The sequence below is a fragment of the Ictalurus punctatus genome, chromosome 29 (genome assembly GCF_001660625.3).
Source record: "Ictalurus punctatus breed USDA103 chromosome 29, Coco_2.0, whole genome shotgun sequence".
Taxonomy (NCBI): Eukaryota; Metazoa; Chordata; class Actinopteri; order Siluriformes; family Ictaluridae; genus Ictalurus; species Ictalurus punctatus.
Genome location: NC_030444.2, coordinates 3,189,326 through 3,206,438, shown reverse-complemented (window position 1 = coordinate 3,206,438; position 17,113 = coordinate 3,189,326). Strand labels below are relative to the sequence as shown.

At 41.0% G+C, this 17,113-nt stretch overlaps 1 protein-coding gene across 2 annotated transcripts; it reads left to right on the top strand.

The window, feature by feature from the left end:
* Window positions 1-2,568: 2,568 nt before the first annotated feature.
* On the top strand, window positions 2,569-16,629 carry klhl2 (kelch-like family member 2). 2 transcript variants are annotated; one of them, XM_017461394.2, is made up of 15 exons: window positions 2,569-2,961; window positions 4,526-4,651; window positions 5,036-5,138; window positions 5,337-5,458; window positions 9,505-9,667; window positions 10,417-10,526; window positions 10,828-10,944; window positions 11,265-11,414; window positions 12,610-12,727; window positions 12,962-13,159; window positions 13,377-13,478; window positions 14,132-14,260; window positions 14,368-14,508; window positions 14,598-14,741; window positions 15,184-16,629. In XM_017461394.2, exons 3-15 carry the CDS (start codon window positions 5,129-5,131, stop codon window positions 15,210-15,212), a joined length of 1,533 nt encoding a protein of 510 aa, XP_017316883.1. In that variant the 5' UTR covers window positions 2,569-2,961; window positions 4,526-4,651; window positions 5,036-5,128; the 3' UTR covers window positions 15,213-16,629. The 2 variants fall into 2 exon arrangements, with proteins under 2 accessions (XP_017316883.1, XP_017316882.1); XM_017461393.2 differs by having other exon boundaries at window positions 5,032-5,138.
* The last annotated feature ends 484 nt before the right edge of the window (window positions 16,630-17,113 follow it).

Below are 17,113 nucleotides of genomic sequence, written 5' to 3'. Positions count from 1 at the left end.
TACTATAACAGAAAAAAGCTAACCAAGAGCGAGAGATAGATAGATAGAGATATATATATATATATATATATATATATATATATATATATATATATATATATATATATATATATATATATATATATATATATATATATATATAGATAGATAGATAGATAGATAGATAGATATAGATATATATAGATATATATACACACACACACTTTTATATATACGCATACTTTTTTTTATATATACACAATATTCATTTTATTACTTTCATTTTGTTTATTATTGAATTATTTTTAGTCAGTGAGTGAAATTTCATTTGAAGCTGAAATAATGAGCTGTGTTTAGTCCCACCTCTCATACCGTATAATTATACAGTATTTCTATTTTATTTACATTTCTGTTCAAGCATTTCCTATTAATCCTTAGAACAAAGTAAAGCAATCTGACGTATACGGTGTATATATAAAGTCTACACACCCCTGTTGAAATGGCAGGTTTTTGTGATGTAAAAAGAAAAATAAAACTATAAATCACATCAGAACTTTTCCCACCCTCATTGTGAAATTACAACGAATATAAATCAAGTGAAAAACAATCGGAAACCTTTTAGAGAAAAAAATGGGGGCAAACTTAAAACTTACAATAGCCTAGCTGCATAAGTGTGCACACCCTTAAACTATTACTAAAACATGATGCTGCCACCACCATGCTTCACTGAGTATGGTGTTCTTTTGTTAATGTGCTTTTCTTTTTCCTTTTTTTTTTGCACCGAACCTACCATTTGGAATTGGCCTCATCAGACCATTACACATTTTGCCACATGGTTTGATTTACAACCCCAATTCTAAAAAAGTTGGGATGGTGTGTGAAATGTAAATAAAAATGGAATGCAATAATTTGCAAATCTCAAACCCATGTTATTCACAATAGAACGTAGAAAACATATCAAATGTTTAAACTGAGGGGAAAAAAAGAAGGTAGTTTTGAATTTGACGGGGGCAACAAAAGGCTGGAAAAGTAAGTGTTAATAAAAAGAAACAGCTGGAGGTTAATTGGGAACAGGTCTGTAACATGACTGGGTATAAAAAGAGTATCTTAGAGAGGCGGAGTCTTTCAGAAGTAAAGCTGGGCAGAGGCTCACCAATCTGCGAAAATTTGTCTACAATTTGTGGAACAATTTCAGAATAATGTTCCTCAACGTAAAATTGCGAAGACTATGTATAGGTCATCATCTACAGTACATAATATCATCAAAAGATTCTGAGAATCTGGAGAAATCTCTGTGCTGAAGGGACAAGGGTGAAAATCAATATTGCTTGCCCGTGATCTTCGGGCCCTCAGGCGGCACTGCATAAAAAACAGGCGTGATTCTGTAATGGAAATCACTGCATGGGCTCATAAATACCTCCAGAACTCATTGTCTGTGAACACAGTTCACCATGCTATCCACAAATGCTGGTTAAAGCTCTATCATGCAAAAAAGAAGCAATATGTGAACATGATCCAGAAACTTCTCCGTCTTTTCCGGGCCAAAGCTCATTTAAAATGGACCGAGGCAAAGTGGAAAACTGTTCTGTGGTCAGACGAATCCAAATTTGAAATTCTTTTTGGAAACCATGGACACCGTGTCCTCTAAACTAAAGAGGAGAGGGACCATCCGTTTTTTGTTTTTTTTTTAATCAGTGCTCAATTCAAAAGCCTGCATCTCTGATGGTATGGGGTGCATTAGTGCCTATGGAATGGACAGCTTGCACATCTGGAAAGGCATCATCAATGCTGAAAGGTATATACAGGTTTTAGAGCAACATCGGCTTCCATCCCATGTTTACTTCTGAGAGACTCTGCCTCTCTAAGATAATCTTTTCATACCCAATCATGTTACTGACCTGTTGCCAATTAACCTAATTAGTTACAAAATATTCCTCCAGCTGTTTCTTTTAACTAACACTTACTTTTCCATCCTTTTGTGCCGTCCCAACATTTTCAAGTTGTGTTGTGGCCATGAAATTCAAAATTATTTTATTTTTCCTCTTAAAATGATACATTTCCTCAGTTTAAACAATTGATATGTTTTCTATGTTCTATTATGAATTACATGGAATACATATTAAAAGTCTGTAATAACTTTATTTTGCCTCATGCATTGGTTTGCTGTGTAGTTTGCAGAATACCCCCCCCCCAACGTTTTAGAAAGATATTAAGATATTCTAAGGATTACAAATTGTCTATATTTTCCTTTTTATTTATTCATTTACATAGTTGTATATAATTTTTGTATGATTTAGGAAACTTAAAATTGGTTAATTAAGTTAGTGTAAGAATTATATTTGTTGTGTTTTGTATATTAATCTTCAGGTAACAGTAAATAATACGGGTTAAATCACAAACAGCGCCATACTCCCTATAGAGGCTCACTACGTGAAGACCTTGCGTAGTGCGCATACGCTGCGTTCGTCCTGCGATCTATAGTCCATATAAATTACCGTACTTCCGGGTATGATTACATGGGGATTGGGTGCGTAGCGTGACAGGCGCTAATGTTATTACTTAGTCTTCCACGGTAGGTGGCGCTGCTGTTCACGCCGCTGTTCCGCTTGTCGTTAAAGCAGCAGCGTCTTGCCCTCGCGGTGGCTAGTTTCCCCCCTCCCTTCACGTCTCTCACCGAGGGGAAAACAACAAGTAGCCGGTCACCGGGACATGGCTGCTGTGCTTTCTCGGCTTACCTTAGTGACTCTGCTCTGAAGAGTGTGTGAATATATATATATGTGTGTGCGCGCGCGCACGCGCGCATGCTTACAGTAGCTGGATGTGCAGCGACAGCTGAGCTGGAGTCCTAAACACGAGTGACGGCGGCGGTGTGATGCGGATTTCCTCTGTCAGGGCCGAGATCCGTTGAGATGGAATGGTGCAAGAACGTACTGACAGATATCGCGGCCTGAACACACACCACAACATGGAGATCCATCCGCTGTAAGCGCACCGAACTAGCTAGCTAGCTAGCTAACTCTCTGTCTGTGTTTGTGTGTGTGTGTGTGTGTGTGTGCGCGCGTGCGTTTGTTTATCGTGAACGGTTTGTCTGTGATTTTTACCCAATGCTAGCTTAGCACTATTGTGCGTTCTTCGTTAACTTTTATCCTAATAATATTTGTGAATACTAAACAGAACATCATGTGTAAACTAATGAAGCATAGGTTATTTTAAAAACCTGTTCCGACAGCAACAAAAACATATTAGCGTTACACCAAAGTCAGAAGTTTCTATAACAACGGCTCTGACAGTAGTTCCGGCTGCAAGGCGAATCACAGGTTTATATTAATGCGCCGTTGTAATACGTTTCCGTTTCTGTGGTGACAACTTGTATGGCGGACGCACCATATAATCAAATAATAATAATAATAATAAACGTGTTGCTGTTTATCTTAGGGAAAACACTGATGTTTTCTGTCAGTAGAAGTTTATTTAAAGTGCCTTGAAACACGCAGCGTTATTTGACGTGTTGTAATTTCCACTGAAACAGGAAGTCAGGGTGGGACACATCGAATGGCTCCTCCCCTTTAAAAAAAAAAAGCCTATCGCGTCTATCTCACCTCATACACCCGCGCTAAGCCGTACTTGACTGTTAGCAGAGTGGATTTTTATACTGTTGGGGGCAGGACTCTAAAGAGTCTAGAGAGCGTTTGATTGTGATGTGCGGATTTGATTCTGATGTGCGGATTGATGTCGTCGAAATTGTTGATCCGTTTCGGTGGTGTGTTTTGAACGCGTATGACAAAATTTGCAGTTTAGAACTGTTGGAGAAGACTTTACAGATGGTTAATAAATAACCTTAAGGCGGACATATTCATGTTAAAAGCTACAAAACGGCAAATTGCACTTCATTTTTGGAAGGAGTCTCCAGTGTCAGCACATCGTAACAATCGGAGGTTTTTCCGCCATGGGAAAGTCTTCAGAATGGGGCACTTTCCAGTTTCTCGGTGACATGATACGATTATTAACTTTAAGAGCGAGAAAGCGGATTAGAAAATGCCTGTTTATAGGTACTGTAATGTAAGTGATTAAATGTGTGACGTTAAACGTAGATATAAATGGGTAAAAACTGCGACGTCTCATTCTTTAACGATTAAAAAAAAAACAAAAAAAACATAATTGCAGACTCCAGTGTCAGTCTTTGTAACGTGTAAAGTTGCAATTTTTCCGCCACAGGACGGAGCACATCATTAAACTACGTTTTTCCTGCGCTGTTGACGTGACTGGTAAGAAAGTGTACGATGCGGCGTTCTTTTAAATAAATAAATTGTAATTGTTGTCAAACTGCTGTCACGAAATGCTAAAAAAATCTTTTTGTATTATATGAACGTATTTATATCAGAACAACACGATACACTTTTTCTACACTTATTTTGTACCAACTACTTTCTTTTCGATCCTCTTCTTTGTAAAATATCCGTCACCTCCGTGAAATGATGTACTGCGGTGCGTATTGATATCGCGTATCGCGTCATAACGTATTGCGATATGATATTGTTTCTTCCAGATGCACTAAGCTTTGCCATCATAAAGCAGTGGAGCTGAAGGACGACGTGTGTGAGAAGCAGAGCGCGGTCACTATTAACCCTCGGCACATGAAGAAAGCTTTCAGGATCATGAACGAGTTGCGCAGGTACGCTTTGTGCGTGCGCGCGTGTGAAAACGGCTCGCTTCACGACCGTAAATGGATTAAATAAATAAATAAATAAATAAATAAATAAAAAGTATGAAGCGTCATTGTTGAGTAAATTTTATGTGCACTGGCTTTGGTATAAGAGGAATAAAACATTCCAGGATAGGAAAACTGTTCATGATAAAAGCTGCTAATCATCATCATCATCATCATAATAATAATAATAAGTTAGATGTTTAAAACATTTACTTTTTAAAACCTCACTAATATCCTAGTTGGATGTTGAATATTTACGATGTATATCAGTAATAAGCAGAACAGGTTTTTTTTTTTTTTTCAAATTATAAAGGAATCTTAATTTCTTTTTATTTCTCCGCCAGTCAGAGTGTGTTGTGCGACGTGACCATTGTAGCAGAGGACGTGGAGATCGCAGCACACCGAGTGGTTCTGGCAGCTGGGAGCCCATATTTCCATGCCATGTTTACAGGTTTACACTCAAAGTCATCTAATAATAATAATAATAATAATAATAATAATAATGGTTCAGAATAGATACAATGAGGTAAGAAACTGGAAGGCTGACTTTGTGTGTGTTGTATTGATGTATTGTGGTATTATTAGGTATGTGTATGTGGTGTGCGTCGGACTAACGATTGTGTGTGTGTGTGTGTGTGTGTGTTTGTAGGTGAGATGAGTGAGAGCAGACAGAAGAAGGTGCGGATAAAGGAGATAGACGGCTGGACGCTGGGGATGCTGATCGATTATGTTTACACTGCTGAAATACAGGTCACCGAAGAGAACGTACAGGTAACATATATATATATATATATATATATATATATACACACTCGCACACTGCGTCTGTGTCACACTGGGACCGCATCACAGGGCACTGTAACACCGTCTTCAGCATACATGAACTCACCGACACCTGTGATTGGCTAGTGGCACTGTGATTGACAGGGAGAGAGAAAATTGCCATCAGTTCGGAAAGTCCTTCCCAACACTTGCAGAAGTTCCCACAAAATATGTTGCACTTGTAGGTTGCTTTGCTTTCACCCTTCTGTCCCGTTCATCCCAAACCAGCTCGATGGGGTTTAAGTCTAGAGACTGTGCTGGTTACGCCATGATTTGAAGCCTACCGTGTTGTTCTTGTCTTGTAAGGTAGTCCTGACATAGCCAGGAGGTATGATTTTTGGTCGTTATCTTACTGTACGATGAACCCCTGAGCAGCTAGGCGTATACCAGAGAGTACTGTGGTAGCAGTTTCAGTTTAGGATGCCACTCAGTCTGTGCAAGTCACCGACTCTGGATCCAGCAAAAGAGCCCCAGACCATCACGCTTCCTCCTCCATGTTTGACAGCCGGTGTCGCACACCAAGGAACCATCCTTTCACCTACTCGACGGTGTACAAAAACCTTGCGTGATTAACCGAAGATTTCAGGGCCAGGCAGGCCACTCTTTCTCATTTTGCCATCTTAGCAGTGGCTTTCTTACTGTCGCTCGACCTGTCCAACCTGCACCTCGACATCTTCTCTTCACAGTTGAAACTGAGACATGCTCACGTCGACCAGTGTTAAGCCGTGCTTGAAGCTGTTGTCCTGTGAGCCACGTATCACGCAAGCTGTTGACTCTCAGAATCTTGTCTTCTGATTCTGTTGTGGCTTTGGGTTTGCTAGACCACTTCCTGTCAGTTTCCACCATTTTCCAAGTGCCTTTTGATAGTGTAGGAAACTGTCCTCACTGCCACCTTGGCTTTCTTTGCAATTTCTTTAAAGGAAAGACCTACGCTTTTAAGGGTTATAATGGTCTGTCTGTCTTCCTTGGTTAATTGCCTTGTTCTCGCCATTATGACCGCAATATACTACTTCCTGTGGTACAGTACTGTCCGAATAATGCTTAAGAGGGTGTATTAACACCCTGTGTAAAAGTTGGGACACCTGTAGGAATTGTTAGCATCAACTTTCAAGGCTTACTTTACTTCCGTTTCTGCAGAACAGCTGTAAGTTGTTAACCCGTTGCTTGTTTCCTGAAAGACGCCTTTTTGTCGAATTCTGAAACGAAACATTTATTGTTGAGTTTTTGGTAACCTAAACCTCTGGCAGTTTACTGCTTACTTTTGTACCCTTTCAGGTTATTCACTGGACTTGAACTGCTTAAATTTCAATATAAAACTTTTGATCCGTAGTGTAAATATGGTGGTGCGTGAAAGTTTGTAGAATTTTCTACATTTCTGTGTAAATACGACCTAAAACATCATCATTTTCACACAAGTCCTAAAAGTCGATGAAGAGAACCCGATTAAACAAATGAGACAATAATATTATAGTTGGTCATTTATTTATTCAGGGAAATGATTCAATATTATTTTCTTATATTATACAATACTTCAGGTTTTTCCACAACATTTCTATTGGATTAAGGTCAGGACTTTGACTCGGCCGTTCCAAAACATTCACTTTATTCTTCTTTAATCATTCTTTGGTAGAACGACTCGTGTGTTTAAGGTCGCTGCCTTGCTGCATGACCCACTTTCTCTTCAGATTCAGTTCACAGACAGCTGTCCTTATATTTTCATTTATAATTGGCTAGTGTGATTCAGAATTCATTGTTTCGTCAATGATGGTGAGTCGTCCTGGCCCAGATGCAGCAAAACAGACCCAAACCATGATACTACCACCACTGTGTTTCACAGATGGGATAAGGGTCTTACGCTTGAGTGCAGTGTTTTCCTTTCTCCAAATATATCGCTTCTCATTTAAACCAAAAAATTATATTAACATTTTCCAACAGCCTTCTGGCTTATCCACTTGATTGTTAGCAAACTGCAGAGGAGACTGCTTTCTCCTTGTAACCCTGCCATGCGCACTATTGTTGTTCGGTGTTCTCCTCATGGTGGATTCATGAACATTAACATTAGCCAGTGTGAGTGAGGCCTTTAGTTGCTTAGAAGTTATGCAGAGTTCCTTTGTGACCTCATGGACTATTACACGTCTTGATGTTTGAGTGATCTTTGTTGGTAGACCACTCCTGGGGATTGTAACAATGGGCTTGAATTTCCTCCATCTGTCTGACTGTGGAATGGTGGAGTCCAAACTCTTTAGAGACGGTTTTGTAAATCCCGCCGCCCCCTTGAGGTCCTCAGAACTCTCCTTTGTTCATGCCATGATACACTTCCACAAACATGTGTTGTGAAGATCAGACTTTGATATATCAGTGTTCTTTAAATAAACCCGGGTGCTCACTCACACCTGATCGTCATCCCATTGATGGAAAACACCAGAATCTAATCTCACCTTCAAATTAAACCGCTAATCCTTGAGGTTCAAATACTTTTACCACTTACAGATATGTAACATAGGATCATTTTCCTCAATAAAGAAATAAATGACCAAGTATAATATTCTTTGTCTCATTTTGTTTAATTGAGTTCTTTTTATCTACTATTAGGACTTGGTTGAAAATCTGATGGTTTAGGTCATATTTATGCAGAAATATAGACAGGGTTCACAAACTTTCAAGCACCATTGTACATGTATACAAGCCACCATATTTTACCCTGTTCTACCTTTTTCCTTTCTTTCTTTGCGCTCTCAGATCTCTCAAATGTAATGCCCCGACCATTTCACTCATTTCATCCTACCGGGTGACCATACGTCCTCTTTTTCCCCAGACATGTCCTCTTTTTCAGACCTTAAAAAAGTCTAAATTTGAGAAAATTTAGATTCGGCTTTAGTTTCGTTATGACGTGCTGGTAGTCTAATATTCCATCGTGTTTGCGCATGTCTGCATCGCTTTAACCTCTCTCTCTCTGTAATTCCCGCCTTCTCGCGCACCGATTGGTCGATTTATAAAAGGTTTGCAGCAACCATTAGCCTTCTCTCAGAGACCGCGCGAAGCCGAAGCGCTGTTGTCTACGGCGGAAAACAGTTGCTTGACGATACCAGCAAATGACCGCTGTCCTGAGTCAAAACAATGCCCCTGGCCATATAAGGTCATTTTTAATTTCATGTTATTACATTTACATGGCCAATCAAACGTGTAAATGATGGCAGAAGGTACACTCGTGGCATCTGATATTTTATTTTATTCCATGGACAATCAAAAGAATGTAGGAAAAAATGTCAAACGTGGGCAGAGTGAAACCAGTTTTTGTCCTCTTTTGGGAAAAAGAGGACCCTAAATATAGATAAAGGGTTCAGTAGAGCGCTCGGGTTTGGTAGAGCGGTAAGTAGAATTATTTATGCCTACAATAATAAAGGCGTGGCTGTGAAACGGTGCTGCAGTCTTCTGTCTCGATCTATGCGCAGAAGAAGGAAGTAGGGAGCTCTTCTTTTACTCATTTTACTCTTCTTCTTTTTCTTTAATTGTCTACACTTTGTCCTTTTCGCTCACGGGTGCATTAGGAGCACTTAATGAAATCTTGTGAGAGTGAGTGGGTGGCATGTAAGTAAGTGCGTTAGTGTTCTCTGTGTGTGTGTGTGTGTGTGTGTGTGTGTGTGTGTGTGTGTGTGTGTGTGTGTGTGTGTGTGTGTTGAATAACACTTCAAGTGTGTGTTCTCACTAACACCCAGTGCTCTACGGTCTGGCGTACAGTTAACATTCCCAAAGCTCAGGTTGTTATGAAGCTCTGATACACTATATGAGGAGCCAAAAGATCTGTACTGTTTTTCAGTTCAACGTCCATCTGGATGCTCGCTCACCTCTGTTCGTGCAGCTACTGACAGATTAAAGGACAAAATAACATTAAAGTGTGTTAGTAAGGTGTCGCGCACCACACGGGGGTTATCGTAGATGAACGGAAGAATAAATAAGTGAACGAGTTCCCGTCGCGTGTACGTACGTGTGTGCAGGTGCTGCTGCCAGCCGCAGGTCTTCTCCAGCTGCAGGAGGTGAAGAGAGCGTGTTGCGAGTTTCTCTCCACTCAGCTCCACCCCACGAACTGCCTCGGAATCCGGGCCTTCGCCGACCTGCACGCTTGCTCCGACCTCCTCAACCTGGCCAACTCGTACGCAGGTAGGCGTGTGCGTCCGCGGGTGCGCATGCAGAAGTGTACACGCCTTTAGGTTTTGGTGTCCGTTAGGTACAGAATTAAACACTTCAAGCGTGCCGTTATGGGAAAATAATCCACAACATGTTGGTGTGATGTGGCCTGACGTAAAGCAAAGTCACTACCAACGTCGATTATTTCCCAAACGATTATTATTCCGGGTTAATCTTATCTCACAGGAATTTGTCAGCAGTTCTTGATTTGTCAAAGAACATCTTGTATTATTTATTTTTTTTAAAAAATCTGTTTATAGTTACATTTAATGTTGTGGAACATTAGCGGAAAGTTACTTCCTGTTAAGCTGTCAGGTAAAAAAAAAAAAAAAGAAAAAAGAAAACGCAGCTCATCATGCTATAGAGAAAACAGAAATGTCCTCTGTTCTGAAAACTTTCCCCGGGTCAGAAATCTTCCTGTTACATGGCGCTAAAACTGGAGACTCCTTCCGCCTCCTCCAAAAATAAAAAACGACATACCAATGGTTATACGTTTTTTGTTAGTTTTTTTTATTTAAACCCATTCCTCATTGGTCATATATCACGTGGCACGTCCACCTTACAAGTGTGTGTGAATTAGCTGTTACTTTAGAAACGCTAACGTCGCTGTTACAGCGCTGTACGTTGCTATGGCGTGAAAAGGTGCATCGTATTCCAATCGGTTTGTTATAGTGTTTTGTATGTGTTTTTTTTTTCTTTTCTTCTCGTTCATACACACACAGAGCAGCACTTCTCGGAGGTGATGCAGTGCGAGGAGTTCCTCAACCTGGGCATGGAGCAAGTTTGCAGTCTCATCGCCAGCGACAAACTCACCATACCTTCTGAAGAAAAGGTACCCATACACACACACGTGCACCGAGGAACTAAGAAGAAATTAGCAGCTTGATGATCAGCCATAACGTGTGCTATGAACTTATTACTACACAGATATACAAAACAACCAGCATCGTTGCTATGGCAACAAGCATCCTGCCGTAGTATTGTCCAGGGTTGTCCTGGTTGTCTTAGCAACAAGAGGCAGCACGGAAGGGCTGTTAAAGTGACTTGAAATTGAAACGGTTTGGATGCAAGTGTGCTGTGTTGTGCTAAACAGGCTGATGTGTGTGTGTGTATGTGTTTGTGTCTGTGTGTAGGTGTTCGAGGCGGTTATCGCGTGGGTCAAGCACGATAAGGACGTGCGACAGGAACATATGTCTCATCTGATGGAGCATGTACGCCTGCCTCTCCTCTCCAGAGAGTACCTCGTACAGGTCTGTGTGTGACGCACGGATTAAAACGCATGGATAACTATGGTTGCGTCCCAATGCAGCAAATACAGAATAAAATTCCCTTTTATATTAATATGACATCCTAAATGACATTATCGCTGTGTTAAAATAAATATATGTGTGTATATGTGTGTATATATGTGTGCCACAACACTTAACAAAATGTAATTGTAAGAGAACGTAAAAGCAATTATATTCTTATAGCTGACAGAAATGCTGCGCCAGATTAATCTGGATAAAACGTGTCGGTATACTTGCATTGAAACATGACGGATGGTGTAAGAATACGTGCGATTGTGCAGAGGGTGGAGGAGGAGACTCTGGTGAAGAACAGCAGCGCTTGTAAGGACTACCTGATTGAGGCCATGAAGTACCACCTGTTGCCAGCCGAGCAGCGCTCCATGATGAAGACGGTCCGCACCAGAGTGCGCACGCCAGTCAGCTACCCGAAGGTGTGTCGGTGTGTGTTTATTACCCATGCTCAGTGTTTTATTAAAAGGACCGCTGTTTTAAAAAAAAAAAATGGCCCAGTAGTGCACAGCACTACGAACTTTACAAAGCAAACGCAAATTTAAAACACCACGCAATCGAGACGCAACACAGCAAATGCTCCCGACCACTAGGGGGCGCGGGATTGGGCAATTATCCGCATGTGTTTGTTCTGCTTGTTTCGGCAGTTCAGCCGCGATATCAGGAATCCAGTAAAAGTATTTAGTTGACTTAAAACCAATTACATACATTAACGTACACAGAGAATCGCTTGTGATGTCCTGAGATCTAATGAAAAGTTGTGCAGTAACAACAGAAACATTGCTTTTCCATGCCGACACTACCCCCTAGTGGTCGGGAGCATTTCCGTCGTGTTGCAGCTTCTTTTGCTTTGCGGCTTGATTCCTTTGTGCTGTTAACTTATGTTTACTTTTTGAATTTTGTTGTTTCATCTTGATTTTGTTGTGCTGTTAACGTATCCTTGCTTTTTTTCTTACATACACAAAGGTGCATTTATGCGCATCTTTGTGAGGTATCCCAACCAAAAAGCAACAAAATAAATAAGTGGTAGTAAAAGACGCTGACTCGCATACTGAAGGACACGGGGGACTTTTAAAACCTATTTTTTGACTGTGACCTAGAGCAGCGCTCCTGTTTTCTGCTCTACCACATGCTTCAGCTGAACAGCAGTCTTTTTTTTCACACAGCAGGAAAAATCTGATTGATTTCTAGATTGAGTGTCTTCACTGCAAATAAGTTTCGAAATACAGTTGTTATTGTGTTTTTTTTCTTTTCTTTCTCTGGAGTTGCATTTGCTTGCATTGCCAATTAGCAATGCAGGCAGGGGGAAAGCTTGCTAGTTAGCTAGCAAGCCTCACATATCTTTTGTCATTATTATTATTATTATTATGATGATGATGATGTTGTGGACTACATATGGTGGGGACAATAAAATGCTAATATGCAGTTGGCCCATATTATCATCACAGATGTTTTTTCCTCAAGACACTCACTCGGCTAAATCATAAACTTGGGGGGGGAACCCAAACAAACAAGAAATACGAACTGACCACATACTTTTTGTGTGTTCTGAGTTATGTTTGTGTTTAGGTCCTTAAACTTTTTACAATGAAGTGTGTCAATGTGTGTGTTTTGTAGGTGATGGTGGTGGTTGGGGGCCAAGCACCAAAAGCAATCCGCAGTGTGGAATGTTATGACTTTGAAGAGGAGAGATGGTTCCAAGTGGCAGAGCTGCCATCCAGACGATGTCGAGCAGGTACAGATCCCTCGCAGCCTTTCCTTCATTGGGTATTTTATAACTGGATATAAATATAGCTCTAAAGGTGCATGCAGAAGTATTAGTAATACTGGCTCATTATTAACTGGTACTTAACAACTAGAAAATGCTCCCGATAATTTTTTAAAAATCTCTGATTCTCTGTGGATTTCTCGATTTTCACACCACTTGGTTTCCTCCACAATTCTTACATGTGTTTGTGTGCGTGTATAGGCGTAGTGTACATGGGTGGCATGGTGTACGCCGTCGGAGGCTTTAACGGCTCTCTGCGCGTGAGGACGGTGGACGCGTACGACCCTGTGAAAGACGAGTGGTGCTGTGTGAGCAGTATGCAGGACCGGAGGTCCACACTCGGTGCCGCCGTTCTCAACGGACTTCTTTATGCCGTGGGTGGTTTCGACGGCAGCACAGGTAAAGACCAAGATAGAAAACCCCAATGCCAACGTTATCATCTTTAAAGTAAAGATAAGTGTGTGTTTTTATATATAGATAAGAAATCAACTCAAATAAATTGCGTGCATTACACATCCCATTTCAGACGAAGCTATTGAGCGAAAATATTAAGAAATGAGCTGTGATTGACGACTTTTGATTTGAACGACTGAAATTAGGTATGATTGTCATGCAGGTCTTGCTACTGTTGAGGCGTACAACTCGAAGACCAACGAATGGTTCCACATAGCTCCCATGAACACCCGACGCAGCAGCGTGGGAGTGGGCGTGGTCGGAGGTGAGCGGAGCCAATCAGAAGCCCCTGCCCTGTATATTCTATATGCGAACAATCTGAGATCGACCGATAATCGGTTTTACCGATATTTTCCCCCGATATTTAAGTGTTTTCCCATTATTGGATATCGGTTTTTGAAATATCGGCTCCACCAATAAATGGCGCCATCTCGTGGGCATTTTGAGAATTGTGCTTTCTTTAACATAATTATAATTAATGCACAAATGAGATGTGTTGCATAAACGCTTGATATGTAGTTTAAGCATCTTGGCGCTAAGAAATATTTGAGACAGACTCACGGGAGTCACGTAAAAGGAACACTTTATTTATTTTTTAATTTTGCTGTCTTTCAGACTTCTATATTTATTGATTGTATAAATAAAAGGCTTTTTTATATGCAAGGAGGAAGTGAAATTGACAAATTTGTTCTCAATAAAACGGTTTGTTCAGTTCAGTGGTGGTCTTATCGTTGTGTAAAAAACAGAAGTAAAACAATTAATAGATATCGGTTTTGCGTATCAATTATCGGGCACGTAAACAAATAATCGGTATCAGTTGTAACAAAATAAATATCGGTTGATTGCTACAAACAGTCCAATAGGATAAAGGATGTGTGTCTATATATTTTTATTCATGTTGTGTATGTATGTGAACAGGTATACTGTATGCAGTTGGCGGGTATGATGGAGCAACACGTCAGTGTTTGAGCACTGTGGAGGCGTATAACCCGAACACCAACGAGTGGTCATACATAGCAGAGATGGGCACGCGGCGCAGCGGAGCAGGTTACACACACACACACACACACACACACACATCTCTTAAACATTGATTCATGATTGTTTACTTCACAGAGTGTAGTTTATACTCTTGTGCATTTTTTCTGTGACAGGGGTGGGTGTGCTAAAAGGTCTGCTGTATGCGGTGGGCGGGCATGACGGCCCGTTAGTCAGGAAGAGCTGTGAGGTGTACGACCCCGTCTCCAGCACCTGGAAGCAAGTGGCCGATATGAACATGTGTCGCCGGAACGCAGGTAAACTGGACATTTGGCTCAGTTACTGCACTGGTGGATAACACCAATGACGTGATGTGCTTAGCTGACGGTCACGCGTCTCTCTGTAGGAGTGTGCGCAGTCGGCAGTCTGCTGTATGTGATCGGGGGTGACGATGGCTCCTGTAACCTGGCATCGGTAGAGTTTTATAATCCCAGCACGGATAAATGGACCATATTGCCAAGCTGCATGAGCACCGGGCGCAGCTACGCAGGTCAGGCACTCAGACCAACAGCTCGGTGTGACATGAATCAAGACTGTACACATCAGAAAACCTGAACGGAAACTGTTTTTTGTCATTTTGTTGCCACATCTTCAGAATATAAGCATGAGTAACATAATAGAGGTTGAAACGTAGTAGTGGTTTAAAAAAAAAAAAAGAAAGCAAAAGAACCCCCCCCCCCCCCCCCCCCCCCCAAAAAAAAAAACCCCACACAAAAAAAAAAAAAAAAAACCCAAAACAATAGCAACTTTGAATAATTAGCTAATGAGCACAGGTCAAATGATAGCATGGACATACTTCTAATCCTTAGTACAGGATAATTTATGAATAAACGTGTGATTAGTAAGCAACAGCACCATCTAGTGGCTGCTTTAAAACCTATAGTTTAATTACAGTGTATCAAACGATAATGTAAAAAATGGTGTGTGTGCAGGTGTGACGATCATTGATAAACCTCTTTGAACAACTGAAGAGTTGAAACTCTGTTGAAGTGTAAGCTGAAAATAAGCTGATGTGATGCTGAGGAGTGGCTCACACTGAAGACGAGGCTGAAGCTTCCTCCTAGAGCTGCTTCCTGATTCAGAAGGCCTGGACAAACACTGCTCTCTCGCTCTCTCTCTCTCTCCCTCTCTCTCTCTCTCTCTGTGTCTCTATTTTTTTCTTCCTGTCTCTCTATACATCTCTCTCTCTATCTATCTCTCTATCTATCTGTCTCCCTATCTCTCACTTTATATCTGTCTCTCTCACTCTCTGTTCATCTCTCGATCGTGCTCTGTCTCTCTCAGTTGTTCTATCTCTATATTTCTATACATTTCTCTCTCTCTCTCTCTCTCTTCTTCCTTTTATTTGAGAGTAGTTACAGTATGACGAAGATTTTTTTTGCACTTTTACAGCAAAGTACTAACCAAGCGTGATGGTTCAAACTCTAACGCGACCGAAAGGATGCCTCTGAAAACACTAGCGTAAACGTTCCAGCGTCTGTCCGCGGAGTTTAGGAGCGAGTCTACTGACCTGAAGGAACCCCTTCGAAAATCCATCGTGGACGAATCCGACTCGGAACGGGACTCGATTTAAAAAAAACAAAAAAAAAACAAACAATGGACCAGCACTTTCTCACTCTGAATCTCTGAAAGTCACTGGGACTGACGAGATGATTTTATGAAGAAGGATAACGGACTAACGGACGATTGCTGTCGTTTGATTTCATGGCAGGAATGAGAGCTGCTAATCTACGAGCAGAAGCTGCATGGGGTGAACATTTAATAGGAGGACTTGCACTTGCGTTTCTCGAGTTTCTTTTGCCAAACCCAAGTTTTTGAAAAGTCTTAACGCTCAACATTTCATTTCTTACGCACCGTGTCTTTTAACCGCGATCCAGCTGGGTGTGAATATCGGTTCTGGATGTATCCGTGATGCGCTGCTCTGCTGCTGCGTGTGTCTGAGCATGCATGTCGTTTCGGACTGCTGCTGGCTGCTCGGCCGTGGAAGTGCTTCTGCATGGATCTAGGTTTTCGTGTGTGTGTGTGTGTGTGTGTGTGTGTGCGCGTGTGTGTACGTGTGTACGTGTGTACGTGTGTACGTGCGTGCGTGCGTGTACTGTTTTTAAACTACTGCTGTCATCTGTTCAGTGAAGAATGGGACACTGCATCGCTCTGCCAACTGCTGAACACTGACCAAATGTTCTTTCTTTCCTTTCCTTTTATCTTCTGTACCTTTTCTAATCTCAGTTCTGTACTCTCTCTAGTGTTTCTCTTTAACTATTATTAATTATTGTTCTCAATATTAAAACTAGGTGTCGGTCAAGAGGAATGCAGCGCGCTCAAACCATTTCATAACGTGTTTTATATCATGAATAATAAACATGCTTCTTGTATTTAAATCTATTTGTGTGTGTGTTTGTGTTCACAGGACAAATCTCAGTTTAATACGTGGCACTCGTAGCTACGCTGGGGACGTAAGGGACGCTTATAACCTCCAATTTAGCGTCGTTCAAAACGCATACCTACATTCTTTAAACTGATGTATGGCAAAAATAAACCCAGTGTAATAATTATAAATAATTGATTTTGTGTTTGCAATGAGCTGAAAAATGCATGGAGGAAGAATAAGACCGACAGGAAGATAAATTGAATTATGAGGGGAAGGAGAATGGGAGAAAAGCAGAAAGGTTTCATACACATACGGGGGGAAAGGAGAACAAAAGAAAAAAAATGATCATTATTTGTTTTGGTTTTTTTTTTAATAAAAAAAAAAGGAGGAAAGAAAGAACAGCAACGTAATAAAGAGCAGCGAGAGATGTACAGTAGTTGATCTGCCCCCTCCAAGATGGCGGCATCGTTGCCGTGCTTGTCCTAACCGGAAAT